The sequence below is a fragment of the Aptenodytes patagonicus genome, chromosome 1, assembly GCF_965638725.1.
Source record: "Aptenodytes patagonicus chromosome 1, bAptPat1.pri.cur, whole genome shotgun sequence".
Lineage (NCBI taxonomy): Eukaryota > Metazoa > Chordata > Aves > Sphenisciformes > Spheniscidae > Aptenodytes > Aptenodytes patagonicus.
This window is the reverse complement of record NC_134949.1, coordinates 195,948,181-195,964,086: the sequence shown is the minus strand read 5'-3', so window position 1 is coordinate 195,964,086 and position 15,906 is coordinate 195,948,181. Positions and strand designations below refer to the sequence as shown.

General features: G+C 42.2%; 2 protein-coding genes across 3 annotated transcripts in view; both read right to left on the bottom strand.

Moving 5' to 3' along the window:
* Nucleotides 1–204, bottom strand: part of RB1 (RB transcriptional corepressor 1) — an 86,182-nt gene extending 85,978 nt beyond the window's left edge. The window contains exon 1 of the mRNA XM_076363867.1: nt 110–204. Within this exon, the coding sequence (XP_076219982.1) occupies nt 110–204 (95 nt within the window). The remainder of the gene's footprint in view (nt 1–109) is intronic.
* A 7,734-nt stretch (nt 205–7,938) lies between these two features.
* The window catches only part of ITM2B (integral membrane protein 2B), a 28,041-nt gene continuing 20,073 nt past the window's right edge, over nt 7,939–15,906 (bottom strand). For both annotated transcript variants that reach the window (XM_076363864.1, XM_076363860.1), the window contains exons 4-6: nt 13,816–13,926; nt 9,944–10,094; nt 7,939–8,655 (exon numbers count right to left, since the gene is read on the bottom strand). In XM_076363864.1, the coding sequence (XP_076219979.1) occupies nt 8,567–8,655; nt 9,944–10,094; nt 13,816–13,926 (351 nt within the window). In that variant the 3' untranslated portion in view covers nt 7,939–8,566. The remainder of the gene's footprint in view (nt 8,656–9,943; nt 10,095–13,815; nt 13,927–15,906) is intronic.

Below are 15,906 nucleotides of genomic sequence, written 5' to 3'. Positions count from 1 at the left end.
CGCAGCCCGGGCCCGCCACCTCCGAAAGCAGCCCGACCGCTTCCCCAGCCCGCCCCGCCGCGGCGCCTCCCGGCCCGCGAAAGACGGTCCCGGCCCGGGCGGCGCTTACCGGGGGGCGGCGGGCGGCGGCGCGGAGCCGCTGTCGGGGCTGGCGCGCTGGCTCCTGGCGGCGGCGCCCGCCCTGCGGGGGGGCTTGGGCGGCATGGCGGCCCGCGCGCGGGCGGCCGTTGGGCCCCGCCGTTCAAGCGCCCGCCGCGGGCGGCAGTAACGACGGGCCGCCGGCTACCGCTCCCCTCCCTCTCCCCCTGGCCCAAACCGCGGGAAAACTGCGTCACCGCCAGCCGCTCTGCCGTCACTTCCGGGCCGGCTGCCGCTCCCCCACCCCACCCGCCGGCGAGGAGCGGCGACCGCGCCCCCTAAACACAGACCGGCCCGGCGCGTCTCGGAACCCGGAAGGAGAAGGTGCCCGCGCCAGCCGCTCAGCCAATGAACGCGCTCCTTTCTCCCCGCTAGCCAATAGGAGCCGGCTCCGCTTCGTGCGTCCCGGCAACTGGAGCGAGGGCGCGCCCCGCGGCTGGAGGGCGGTGGCTCGCGGGCGGGGCGGGGCGGGGCGGGGCGAGGCTCCCTGAGGTAGCGGCGGGATGGCGCCGGGGCCTCGCCCCGTGGCCTCGCCCCGTGCCCGGCGGCGCCTCTCGCCCTCCCGGACTCGGTTTTACAGCTGAAGCGAGTCAAAGCTGAGGACGCAGCAAGAGAAGGAGCGGCGGCGTCCGACTGTCTCAGCCGTAGGTGGCAGGTGACTGAGGGAGAGAGGACGACTCGGTGAGGTGGTCAGCGCCCCTTCCTCACAAAATGAGCACTTGCAGTCCTCGGCGTGGGAGATCCCCCAGCGTCCTTCAGTCACTCCGGAGACGATAGCCTAGCTATTTCTGGTATTTCAGGTACTCAACAGGCTGGAGGCAGCCGATACATCTTTTCTGTGACGTGGGAAGAACCATCGACCTGTATATAAAAATAAATAACTATACAGATGTCGAGCAGGACAGAAATTGCAAATCCTTTATGACCATCTCTCAGTCTGACATTCGTCCGAGTCCTAACTAAAACATTACTTTTAACACTGTGCATTACAATTACATTTAATGTAAGAAATTCTCCAGGCTTTAAGCCCATGAGATTCAAATCCCCAGTGCCCTGATTGACAGATCTTAAAAATCTACTCTGTTGTCTGCAATTGCATACCCGCATTTAGAAGGCAGATCACTGCTGCAAACGAGCACATTTTTTTCAGATTTTTATGATGACAACTTCTTAGAAAAAGCAAAAATAGATGTATGTAAGGACTCTTACTACATGCACATATTTATCATTCTGTCTGTAAAGCAACTAGTTTTAGTGAGATTGCTGTCAAACCTCTGGATTTAAAAAAAAAAAGTACAACTATGGTATACAATAAAAATTCACTAGTATTTTTAAGATTCACACACTTTATTAATTTGTTCAGGCTTTTTCTTTATATTCATTAACTTATTTAAAAACAGGAGAACAGCCTATTTTTCTCGTTCATAATTGGAATTAAGCCAATTACAGTAGAGTGAATACAGAACAAATGGGATTTCTGAGGCAAATCAAAGCACGTAAACTCCAAATGAAATGTTTGAGTTGTAGACTGTAGTGGGATTTAGACATTCCTTATTATGATTCTAGTAAAACTGTGACAGTAACTTTACCGTGCTTCTAAGCATGTTTAAATACTTCTTGTAATCGGATGACACCAGATGCTGTGGAAGGTTTGGAGTCTAGGACTGCGTGTTGTCTACAGTTGAACCACAGACAACTAGGCAGATCTACCGGCTTGTAAAAGTAAGCTAAAACCCTAAACCACAGATGAGTCCATTGCCCTCTCCTCCCAACTGGCTTTAAGAGCACAGAAGAATTTAAAATGAGAGCAAAGCATCTCAGAAAACTTGATCACAGCCAGTGGAGACCCTCCCAGCTGTCAGCAAGAAGGAAACACACCCTCCTGGGTAGCTTTCCTCACAGCTGCTTTAACATGCTTCTAGAGCCAGGCCCTAGATCATTCAAATGACAGGGAAAGAATTTGTGTTGCTCTCATAACCCCCTGTGCATTAGTGCTTAGGGAACATCATATCCTTTTAAAGAGATGACAGCTTCAGTGTGAATACTAATTTTCTAAAATTGTTAGTGTGCCAAGCACCTTCTCGGGTCAAATTTTATGCACATTTTCATCAAGCAAGGCACTTGGGGCTCCCCTCCATAAGCAGGTACAACCAAAAAATAATCTCAGAATGCTTCAAGTTACAACTGGAGGGAGAAGGAGGAAGGCAGCAGATGAATTGAGCTACAATAATTTTTAATCCTCCATCCTGGAGCCTCAGATGTAGTAACTATGTCTAAACTGCAGTAAGAAGACTTAACGTGTGTGTATGTACTTCCAAAGAAAGGCACATGCATGTGTAAAACTATGTGTAAATCGCTGCGCCTTTTTTTCCCCATCGTTAGATACACCGATTTGAATGTTGTAATCCTGTAGTTTTAAAAAAATTCTTTTAAATGGAGCCTTTGGGCTTTTGGAATAAAATGACAAAGGAAAGAAGAAAAGCAGCTCTTACTGGGAAGAAAAAAAAAAAGGAAACACTGCAAGGTCAAATAGTATTAATGATAATTTCTCATCTGGCTTGACAATATCTTTATTCTAAACATCTTGCTACAACAGCTTTTAAAGTGTAGGTCATAGACAGATGGCAGTCTGTGAAACATTGCCCAGTCAGGCAGTCCTGACTCATTGTTTCCAGCTGCTAAACAGTCTTAAGTAATTTTATTATCTTAATTTTTTCACTTAAAACTGTTGCTATAGTTTCATGGTAATTGCCGGTGGGAATAGAAGTCACGCTTTCATCGCAAATGAAACCAAGCCTTTTTATTTTGACTTACTGCTCAGATACAGAAGCTTGCTACTTTTTTAGTTTTCATAAAAATGAAATTTTTGTGATGGGGAAACTTGATTTAAGTGCACCTCATGGTCTACCAAGGCTAGCTTCTTATTTTGACATTATCACAGACCTCTAACCACTTAAGTTACAATTATAATAAAATCAGTTCTTCTGGAGATGCATGGTGGAAATGTATATACTAAAACCACTAAATTGGGAGCTTCTGGATATTAGTCCAAGTACTAAATATTGGCAGAATTTTTGCTTGAATAAAGCCCATAGGATGTAAAATTCACGGATTATAAAAACATCTGCCCAAATCACACCCCATTTCCCTGCCTGTAACAGGCAGAATTTACCAGGGCAAGTGACGGGAGGGCATAACCTCCCCCGGCCAGCCTTTTCTGTGCATGGACATCCCTTGCACTGCGCAGGAGCCACCAGCCCCCTGCCATCAGTGTCACCTGGAGCTCAGCTGTCCCTCTCAAAGCCCCAGGAGAAGTGCTAACAGGAGCGAGGAGGCGACGGACCTGTCCCCGGCTCCCTGCGGGCCAGCTCTTCTCCAGCTGCTGCCCTACAGGCCCCAGGCCTTAAGAAGGACTTCTCTGGAGCACCACCTGGAGCAACAGACGGACTTAAGCGACGGTCCCGCTTCAGGAGTGCTTCAGGGACACTACGGGCATGGTTGGAACCAGGCTTTTTCCACTCCCCAGCGTGACCACGCCTGGTAACTCTGCCTTCCAATTGCACTGGCATCAGCTCTGCCTTTGAAGCTGGAAATGATTTACAGGCATGATGGAGTGAAACTGGCTGGTTATACCCCTTGTTGGTGAGCCTGGCCCCTAATATCATTGTATCCTACATAAAGACTCAGTTCAAAATATGAAGGATAAAAAACATTTCTAAAAGTTAATATTTCTACAGTGATGTAAAATCCATAGGGACCATGACAAACCCCAAGCCATTTCTCTCTAAACAGAGAGGTATTTGTTAGATGTTGCCTCCTCTAACATCAAAGCCTCTGTACATACACATTATTAATAATATTTTCACTGCACATTTATACAGATCTGTGACTTGCTCTTCTCAGAGCAGTACACAGTGCACTGCTGGAGTCTCAGATACTGCAGTGATGAGTTTAAGGCAGGAATCTCTATCAATAAAGTGTCTGACCAAATTGTTAGTGGGATCTGAAAGGACACTATGACTGTTGTTACTGGGTGGAGAAACGTCTACACGTATATGATGCCTATATGCAAACCCCCAGATTTGTGCTAGCGTTGAGGGCCAGGGTACTAAAAAAATAAAATCCCTGACTGATGCAATTTATCAAATGAAGCCTTAGTGCAAGGGCAATTACATCAGAAAAAACTAATCATTCCCAGTACAGCTTTCCTTGTTTGTGGAAGGTGTCCGGACATGAGTATAAAACATGCCTTTGCATGCACAGCTGCATCAGACCATGTGCTTTGTCACACAGGTACCGTCCTGTGTGTCCCCAGCAGGCAAAGTGCTTCTAACCCCAGACACATTCTGCCCCTGGGGTGCGCAGGGCAGTTCATTTTGGTTGGCACTGCCAACTAATAATGAAATAAAGGTCAACAAACAAACAAACCACAACCCTCTTGTTGCTTGCAATCACATGGCCACATTAATAACCCCATTGCAATCCCTCCCTTCCCGTCCTGCTCAGTCCCAGGTTCTGCTTCCTCTCCCCGTGTGAGAAAGCGTGCTCCAGGCACGGGCAACACCCTGTCCTGCTGCTGGCCGTCTCCCCAGCGAGGATGTTTCCCATGCTTCCTCTTCCAAGATTTCCTAAGCACACGAGAAGCAGAATATGTTCTACTGGAATTAGTTCTCAGGAATCAAATTAATTTTGACCGACAACCTGAAAAGCGATTGAAAATTAGCAATCGTAGCCTATAGTGAACAGACAGAAATTTGTCTGAATTAAATCTGCCTGTGATCTTGCTTTTTTCCTTTTGTTAAGTGAGCCTAAGATGATGACATTCTTTACCAAGGCATGGCAGTGAAACACCCTGATTAGGTGAAAACATCTGTGTATAGTATTCCAGCAAAACTCATAGCATGAAAACACCACTATAGGCTCTTCTATGTTGCTTCCCTCAGTAAAATATCCTCCTATAACTGGAAAAAACAATGCCAGTAAGAGTACAGCTCTGCTAATATTTCTAAACCACAGGCTTCCGATAAGACAGCCGTGTCAGACTTCCATCCTCCCACGCAACTCATACCAACAAAACCTTTCCAGAGGACAACGCTACTCTCAGTTGATGGCTTTGTTAAACGTCTGTTGGCTTCCACAGTACTGATTCAGCTGGAAACAATCTTCTTCAAACAAATGAATCCAGCCCCTACTTTTTGTCTCTGCAAGTGCAACGCATCTGTGCACGTTGCTTCAGGTAACCCTGCAACTTCTCCTTGCACCAGGTAACCAAACTTGCATTTTCTGTCCTGCAGGCCTTCAGTATTTTCTTCATGCCAAAACTTGCCCCGCGGCTCTTTACTAAAGCTGCAAGACTTTGGTTAGAGAAGGAGGGAAGACTTGGAGCTTTTATCATGCTTTGCAAGCCCAGATCATACACATCAACTGGTGACAATACCCTTACACATGCAAAGACCAACTGAACATCAGAGGCTGTTTGGGACCCATGAGAGAGCAACGCAGCCCCCTCACCAAATAAACACGGTGGCATAGGATAGTGGCATCTCTTTGATTTTGCTACTTCAGTGACAAAGTGTGTCTCAGCATTAGGATTCATTTTCTTTCTTACAAGGAGTTTAAAAATATTTGCAAAGATAATTGTCCACTGAGGTAATTTTTATACTAACCCTTTTCTGGAATTCATTGGGCTAGAAATGTGGTTTTCTTCAGTATAGCACAACTATGTTTCTTTATTATACTCTTAATTTAAAAAATAAAAAAGCCCAAGCAGCTCCTAGAGCTAGTTTTTTCCACAGATTTGTGTCCCGTGCTTCATCGACTTTGTCTAAGAGGGCAGAAGTTCCAATGGGAGCTTTTCCTGCACTCAGGGTGTTTTAGGTCTTCTTCCCATACAAACTGCCTGGCATTTAATAAGATGCGAGCGCATGCTGGGAGCTTTCCCTCAGTGCACGCGAGTTTCTCCCTCCTTCCCCCCACTTATTTTCACACTACCGATAGAAATAAATTTCCTTCTGCCATCCAACGGGCTCAAAAGTTATTAGGGACACAGGCATGCAGCATGAGCATATAGACCTCCTGCCTGTAAGAACAAATCTATTTCTCCCTCCCCTTCCCTCCTCTCTGCCCCCCCTTCAGCAGCCTCATTTGCTGGTGTCTCCATTAAAGGACACACCACAGGTTTCTTACTGAGTTTTATTTTGAAAACAAGTTAAAGATGATGCGAGGCTCACTTAAAAATTAGCAAGTTGCATGTTAACTTACGGAAAACAGGAATGGTACACTCATGAAAAGGTAGGAAACATGCTTAAAAGTACTTCAGCGTGAATCTCACGTCACACAGGGTTCCAAAGAACGCACCAGTAACCCTTTCCTGACATATATTTGACCTTTACTGCAAGCGCGCAATTGCAACATCCTGAATGTTTGTAGCTGAAGTTTTCCCAACGGATTTTCCAGCTTGCTTACATCCACACCAAAGCGTAGCTATATAAATATAATTTATACATGAGCATCTAACCTATATCTACGTGAGGCTTTATGTGATGTTCATGACTGCCATGCACCATCAAGAATGGATTAAAAATGTCCAACTTTCGGGAAGTAACAATTACACTTTTCATTTTATATATAATGCACCTACACTAAGACTAAACTGTAAATTAAGCCAAATGCAGATGAGGGGAAAAAAAAGTATTGTGTATTTAAGAAACTTCCTTTAAAACAAATTATTTTATCTCGATCCAAACATTCACAATAGCAGGAAGCTGGATGATAGCATGTTTACAACCATATAATAGCTCCAAAACCAGTCGAGCATCCTCCCACTATATTAAGAAAAGATCCTTTAAAAGATGAAAAATAAGATTAGTCCAAAGCTTCTTGACCAAATTAACCTAAGACAAAAGATTTGGACACCTATGGTGCGTATTATTTAAAAATGGGTTTAAGCAGTATTTTTTTGCAAACAAATATGCAAATATTCTATTAAACATTCCTACTGTCCTGATAAATCAACGGTCAAAATTTGTTCAGAAAGACAAGTCAGTTCCCATATTATGGAAGCTTAGAAGTGGATTTTGGGAGAGATTTTCCAGCCTTGTTTTTGAGTGTTAGTCCCTTTTTTTCTGTCCTGTAATTTTTCTTGCAACCAGCTTCAAAACAGCAGGTACTATGGTACATCTTACCCTGCACCCTCCCCTACAAAAGTTGCCGTTACAAAGATACCAATCATATAAATAAATTCAAACTTGCTTTAAGAATAGCAGTTTTAAGTGTAAATGGCACGATACAGAATGGTATTGGCGATATTTGAGCTAGCTCCAGATGAACTGGCAAAGCTGGATGGCACAGGCTAACAGAAACGCCACGAAGTTGAACAAAGGGAAATGCCGAGTCCTGCATGTAGTGAACACTCCTGGCTCTCAGCTGGGTCAGCCTGACTCACGGCACGCTCTAGCTTACGTACGTCGTTTGACAAATACTCAGGAGAGGGATTTCAGACATTAACAACATGTTAAGTCAGCTTTGGATCTCCACTCCGATTGTATGTATTGTGGAAATACCAACCCAGAATTTAAGCAAGCAGTGTAACATTGCCTTTAAACGAAAAAGGAACAGAAAAACATGCTTCTCTGTTCAGAATTCATTTCTCAGCCATCACCTATTCCGTTTTATCTTCTCGCTTTTAAAAATAGCACTGCAAGTAAAAAGCATTAATTTTAACTTTAAATTTAAACTGTAGTCCCCTCCTCCAAAAAAACCCCAGTAATAGCAAAAGAAAACACTAGACTTTTAGACAAACAGGTTTATAAGGTTTATTTTCCATTGCACATACATGGATTATATACAAGTTAGTAACATAAGTTACTTCTTAATTTTCTAAAAGATTGTTACAGCAAACACTTGCCATTTTAAAACATCAAGTCAGAAATCAATCTAAAAAGGTAAATATGACAATATTTTAAAAATGAAACAAATTGCACTTTGTTAGGAAGAGTCAAATACAGGTTTGTCTATGTGCTGTAATAAACTATATAGCAGGTAATATTACAGTTAGAAGTAGCTCTTGCAGTCCATTTGTACATTAATAATTCTTTTCAATTTTACTTAATTAAAAACTGGTGGATATTTCAAAGACTTTCTCTCCTTCCTAGTATTCAAGATTCATCACATGAAATGCACTAGCAACTAAGTCTTTATACAATTGCTATTCAAATATAAGAACACCACCACACCTGAAAATAAGGAAAAAACTAAACCATACTGATTTTACATGTTTCATGAGATGAAGAGTATGGAAGGTGTTCAGCAATAAAGCCCTGTCTACTACTTACATAAAAGAAGATTTTAAAAAATAATCACTGCACACAATACAAAGGGTGGGGTCATACTGTAGTTTTTAAGTCTCCTGTAACAGTAATATTCCTCATTACTGTTCGCAGATGAGTGTTTCCATAGCAAACCTGTTCTCAAAGTGTCGAATCTTTCGGCAATTGACGGCTTCACGCTTCTGAATTCCTGTTTGTATTGGTAAAGAACAATGGAGGGTGAAGAGAAGAGGGGATGAGGTACATCAGAGACGTAATAGTTTTACATTTGCTATAATGTCACCAGAAGTCAGAACTACCCCCCTTTGATCCCCATCTCAGAGGAAACACACATAGGCACACATTCATACTTACAAAATCAATAAGCAGGCAATGATCCTGAAGGTGTGGTGAACCAAATCGCAGAACTGGTTTAGTTAAAACCAACCTGCCAAAACCCCCCACTGGCTAGTTTTAACCCAGATCAGTTCCCAATCTCCCTCTCTGTGCGTCTGTAAAAACGCTTGTGTGGATGTGAGAGAGGGAACAGCAAAGGAATAAACCGCTATAGGCAAAAAAGAGTGGACTAGTAGGATTTAAACAACATCTTGGAATCGGAGAAAGACAGAATTTAACCAAATTTTAGCCAAACTAATGCTCACTGCCAACCTATGCTCATCATTTACTACCACAGGATCAACATACTGAATTTTGAACTGGATTTTGCTATTGAGATCTTTTCATTTTTAAACACTGTTCTAAACTATTTTTATAAAATGTATTTCTTTTCCTTGTTTTCCCAAGCAGTCAGGTCCAACATATGACTAAAGCAATTAAACTGCTTCAGTGTGCACTTGCACATCACATACAGTTTAAAAAAAAAAAAAAAAAAAAGAAGCAAGTCTGAGTAAAATCTGAGTGAAAATTTTAAGGCAGTATTTAATAGCTTGTCAAGACTCTTCCAAATGTTGTTTTTCGAACACCTTCCACGAAGGAGTACCAAGCACTACAATTCTCCTGAGACGACAACTCTTACTAACATTTCACTGATGCAAATAGGAAGACGTGGACTAATTTATAGATGTCTTTAACAACAAGAAGAACCTGCAATTCTGTACTTGGACTACAAGGCTATGGCTTCTCATATATTAAAGGTTTTTTTGGTTGGGGGGGGTGTGTGTGTGTGTGTGTCAAGAAACAAGATTAAAGAAAAGCATCAATGAAAGCCTGAACCCCAGAAAACATACCCATGCATATACACACATTTCAGCTGCTCCCAGCTCACTGGGGCCTTGAGCACTTTTGCACAATAAAATGACTTATTTCCATACCTACACAGAAAATATCAGACGTACTTAAGCCCACAGAGCCGGTTACTGCAATAAGCAACCCTTGCTTTAGTTAAGAGTCATTCCTTTCAACACAATTAAGCCTATTTATTGAACTCAAGCGGCATTGAACTTTCTGCCAACACAAAAGATTGCAGGAGGAACATTTACCTTTCATGGCTTCTTTGCGCTGTAGTTTATAGGTTTCCTTGCCACGGCAGAGGCGGTAAATAAAGAATCCCAGCTGATCCACATTTTCAATGCGATCAGTAACAATCATCTGTTCATGAATCAAATAGGACTGAGGCAAATACGTTCCAGCCTGTTGAACAAAAATGTAACAGCTCTGTCAAAAGCCATCTCTCCATGGTCTAAGTACACAAGAAACTTTGCAATGTGTTTCTTTAACATGGCTGTGACGTATCTTCTTTGAATTCTTTCAAAATATGTATTACCCACAGAATTTTATTCTAAATGTGCAAACATGACTGCACTGCACTCAAGAAATAAATAATGATTCTATTCAAAAAGGTCACAAAACTTCCACTGATACATACGTCCACCGCCCTCCTGCTACAGTAACGTCAGTCTTCAGCAGAAAAGAAATGTTTCCTTCCAGGGGCACCCACTGTCACAGATCAGTCCTGCACTAATCATCCAAAGTTTTCACTTAATTAACAACAGCCCAACAGACCTCAGTGGGAACTACTCCCAAACAGGAGTTGGAAGAAGCACGCTTTACATGGAGATACTCTTGCTGATGAAGCACGCCAGCTGAGGTATACTCCAGCTGCAGTCCACGGGGTTTGGGAAGCCTTGAACATATTCACGGCGTGGGTCACAACTCTCAAGCCAAATGCAAGACGAGACCATCTAGCCCCGTAAGTTATTATGGTGACTCCCGCAATTGTGTATATGGAAAGGTATTAGAAAGCCATGGTGGTATATCAGGTGGTTTAAGGCAATACACTGAATACGGGGAGAGCCATGACAACACGCAAAGGCTTCCCAAGCCTTTTCTAGTCCCTTCAGTGTTATTCTGCCACAGCTGCAATGATGGAGGAATCCAGCTCTGTGCACACCTCACTGTACACAGCTGAAAACGCACATGCTTAGCTATCAGCCAATTTCCTAATACTGCCACTGGTAAATAATCATCAACTTTTTTTAAACATTACTTCATTTAAGAAATCCTGTTAGTGTGATTCTAATGTATGGCAGTAGAGAAGGTGTTGCTTGCTTTCTAAAAATAAAATGATCACTTGTTATGGAAACAAATTCAGCTTCTGAGGCGAAAGATCACTATATTTTTTGTTGACAATACACAACTTGAAATTTCCATTGCAAAAGACGACTGTCTTTTCAGTCCAAGTGACATGTTGCGAAGAAGCTGATTAAATGCTATTCTCTTCAGTAAAGAAAGAAAGGACTGTATAAAATTCACTTGAAATTATGAAAATTTCCTTCAGCACATACTATGAGGAAAACAACACCAATTTTTTTTCTTTAAATAAGAGCTCGGAAGACTTCACAGTCCCAAATTATCCCACTCATTATTTGGTAATTAAATCACTGTAAATTACTGCGTCTTAAACCCCTGGTCTCTCGAATTTCAGGGGAGCCCCCCGAGGGAGCCCCAGAGCGGAGCAGCAGTGCAGGGCACTCGCAGGGTGGTCAGCAGTGCCGAGGACTTGGGGCAGCCCACGAGGACACTCCTGGGCTTGTGCCCTCCAAACCGCAGGACCTCCCGGACCACCCCCCGGGCCCGGCCTTCTCGGCCCTCCCGGGGGGCGCAAGAGGAGGAGGAGCTCAGTGCAGGAATCTCCTCTGCCCAGCTGCTGCAGGACCAATTACGCAGCACTGTGATCCAGCATAGCCGCAAATATTGTCATCTTTGAGACGTCCTGTGCATCGCACACCATTAAAATCAGCCAGTTGGCTCAACAACGGGAACGAGGCGGATGAACAAATATACCTGGGTTTCAGCCTTGTTTCCCAAGGAAAGGAGGCCTTTCACTGTCTGCATATTCAAGCAAACTGTATCAATTTATAGAAATGTGGTTCTTCAGGCTAAAATTACGGCTTTTTTTTAAAAACAAAACAGCCCAGAGCACCTCCATTTTCATAAAATGCCCTCTGCGTATATTCAGAGCTCATTTTAATGAAATGAGCACTTTAATTTCATACATTTTTTTCTTTGTGCAACCAGTGTGACTGCAGGATAGTGAACAGAAATTTACTCACTTTGTGCATCTGCAGAATAGCTTCCCAAATTTCAGTTACAAAACATTTAGCCTGATTTTCTGAGACATCAAATGCCCACAGCTTTTTGTTAATACAAAGAGAATTAAACAGATGTCTCATAAAATTAGGGCACTCACTATTGGGGACAATGATCAAAACAGTTTGCTTTTGCACAGATTTTCAATTAAATGCGTGATACCTGGTTATCGTCTTACTTGTAAACCAAGCATATTTGATTTAGTACTAATGACAAACTAGGAAATTAACAGATTTTAATAGTGGAATTTGTGTGAACTAAAAATGGAAACAAAACAGCATACACAAAGTAAAAAAATACGGGGTCACTGAGTTTTACAGACACTACCTCAGCCTTATGTACAAGAAATGAATGTGTGGTTAAATAGCCAGTCTCAAAATGGGCAGCAAAAAAGCAGCAGAGGACTTACTTGTGAAGTCATTTTTCACATGAAATTTATTTATATACATGAACCACTCAGAAATGACTAAAATGGTTTCTGGAGTCCTAATTCCAAAGCCTTGTTTGAAAGATGCAAACCCAAAGATGATATTAACAATTCTGAAGTTACAAAAGCCCAGTAAAATAAGAATGAAAACACTCTCCCCAAATCTTAGACACAAGTTAGCTTATCAGCTCTCTTCCCCACCCAGAGTGTTTTGCTGTTCTATAAAGAAAACAGAAGACTGAAAACCAAGGTAAATACTATTTAAATCTGCATTAAAAGCATACATATGTAGGAGTTAAAAAAAAGATAAAGATTATTCATATTAAATTATTAAAAGACCCCATTACTTTGGCCTCCTCAATTTCACAGGCCATTACATTTCACCCAGTTACTACTACTAACAGAAAGCGTGTCCCGGTGGTGGCAACAAGCCAGCCAGCACCAGCACCGCGAGCCCGGCAGTAGTGTTCAATTATTAAACCCTGCTGGGAAGCGATGAGGAGCTCCCACAGCATTATACCAAAAACTCACGTTTCGTTGTTCAGCGATTGTGGTATCTCAGTCCTTTCCACGGTCCTTGTTTTTAAGGACAACAAATCTTGTTCTGAAGGTCTGGTGCTCGCAGAACCAGCAATCTGGCTATATTAAAAACCCTCTTGCTTAAATGGGCTTTGCTAACCATACAGTCTAAGTCCTGATCACGCCTACAAAACCTCCTTGGAAACAGGAAGGTCCATCGTAAGGCTGCTGGAAGCCTCACGAACTCGCATGCAGCGGTAGTCCATCACATGTAGTGCCACGTCTAATTGCCCTGAGCACGCACAGCGGATCTAACACACCGCACATACATCACCCTCAAGCCACTGGATCAGTTCAAAGTAGGGGCCAACCCTAGGGACCTACACTTTAAACAGTGCCCACGTTAAAAGGATTTCCCAGTATATCTACTTCAAGCCTCTCAGCTAACCAGTCTTAGTCCAGCGTATACATGCTTTATGGAAACTTTAGTCACAACGGGTTATAAATTAAAAAACACATAGACTACTATCAAAGAGTCTAGGTATACCACATTTACACCATTTTGTCAGCCAAATTTGGAGCATTGAAGAACAAAATCAGGTTTGTTTGCCTTCCTCTGAATTAATAATTTGTTCATAATTGTAGTTAATTAACTAAGAAGGTTATAGACTTTTTTCTCTCTTTGCAAAGATCTCTAGTGATCAGTTAACTTTCTAACACATGCCCCTTGCGTAAGTGTCAGAGTCCGGGGTGGGGGAGAAAAAAAATCTCCATTTTCCCTGTCTTAAGAACAAATTACTTACGATTTAACCATACCTTGATGTTGATGAGCAGCTCCAGGAAATTTTTTGGCGGCATAACAACTGAAGTGTTCAGAGGAATCACATAGCATTTATCCAGGCTAAGGTCAAGATAGGCAGTGAGCCTCTGTTGAGGAAATATTTATTTTAATCAAAATAACAAGAACATCAGAAAATTCACATATAGACTTTACTAAACTGCTATTGCCTTGTGTTGTTCTTCAAATTATTTTGTTCACTATAAAGTCTGTCTAACAAACTCCAATTTGAGGGAAGGTAAATGCAGAAATAAAAGGCAGTCTTGATGAGAGTTTAAATCTATGACAGGGATTTGTGCAAGGCAGCAGGCGGTAAGTTGCTCAAATGCACTACAGTAACGAAATTACAAAGGTTTATCTGAGCTGTTAGGGAATCAAGTACAGTATTCATTGATTCCTAAGTGCCTGCATTTTGAAACAACAGGGCAAAAACCTTGCTTTAAACTCTGCACTTTTATATTTTATTGTAGTGTAAAGGGGAAAAGTTGCTGGTGAGAACAAAATACAGAAGGAAAAAAATACTTACGTTACAGATAACACAAAAATCCTTTTATTTTCAAAAATACTACTGACTTGAACTGTTAATGATTATTCATAGCTGAATTATTATCTTTATAGTACCTAAACTGCAATATTTGCCATTATTTGGTAAAAACAGAGATATAAAAGCCCAGGGAATTATCCTGATGAATCCTATGGCTCTGTTCACTGAGCTGTGTTTTACTGCATCTGTTCTTGCTAAAGACGACGCTATTGCAAACTGCTGAAAGCTCTAAGGCTGCAGACGTATATAAAATACTGAGCACCAAGAGCCCAACAGTCAAAATAGTACCAGGACAGCAATCATCAGTGCAACTAATCTCATTACATGGGAGTAAGTGCTGTGCCTATGGCAAATGATCCTTGCACTGACCTTTAGAGCAACGCCTTTAACCCATTAAATCAAAAAGTAATTTTCTCATATTATATTGTTCCTATTCACTTCTTACATACTGCTTTTTTTTTTTCTGGTTTTCCCTCTTTAGAGGCTTTGCTCTAACTCTTTACAAAAGCTCCCTAAATATATTCAGGAATATTTTTAAATTACATAGCTCAAGCAAGCAATGTTTTCCTCAGAAAAAACTGGTTATGAATATTTGATAGATAGCACTCATTTTGCCTGGAAAACTTGAAACTCTGAAGTTTGCATAAAAAAAATAGGATGCTTCCTTATTCTTCTTTTTCAGCCTCACTTAAAAAAGCTGTCCAGCGAAGTCTTCAAATGTTCATAGAAATTTAGCTTCCTGAAAACCAGCTGTAGAACATTTCATCACCATCAGACAGCTTCCATCAGGCCAATACGGAAAGGAAGGGCTTCTAATTGTTTTACAGCTCTGTCGTTAATACCGAGAGCTGCAGCCCTGTCAACTGCCTTACCAAAAATTTATTACCACAATTCCTATCAATCAAAGTTGTTTCTACAAAAAAGGAAGAAAACAGCTGTAAGTGCCTTGATACCCCGGATCAGTGCCTTTAGGAGTCACAGTAGCCTGTGGTGCACAAGGAAAATTTAGCTTCTAGGCTTCCTACAGCATCCGGAAAACAAGCTCTCTTCCATGGTCGGTCAGCTGGTCGCTTCCTTCCCTTTCTGCTGCTGCTTTGGGCTTTTTGAGCTATGCTACGAGAGCAACCTCTGGGGGTCTTTGAACATACCTAGTGACGTCAGACGCAATCAGCCCCTGTAAGTTGAGGTTAAAGCTATGGCAGCCCTTTCTAAACTTCCCTCGGCACCACAGCAGTTGGTCAAATTCTGGCTCGGTGGACTTAGCACAGCAAGAACTATATTCTCTTTACTTCCTCATACGAAGGAAAGGAAATAGCTCTAAGAATTCTCCCTTTTCTAAAAACAGAACCGTGTTTGCAAATGGTGGTTTACAGACTACCTCATGATGATTGTATAACGCTGTACTTTGTATGACCGGTTAATAATTGCTTGCAGCCTGCTGCTGATCAAAACGTTTCTGCTGCCTCCTCCACCCTTCGCTTTCCCCCACCATAATAATTAGGGAGTACATTTATCAGGATGACTG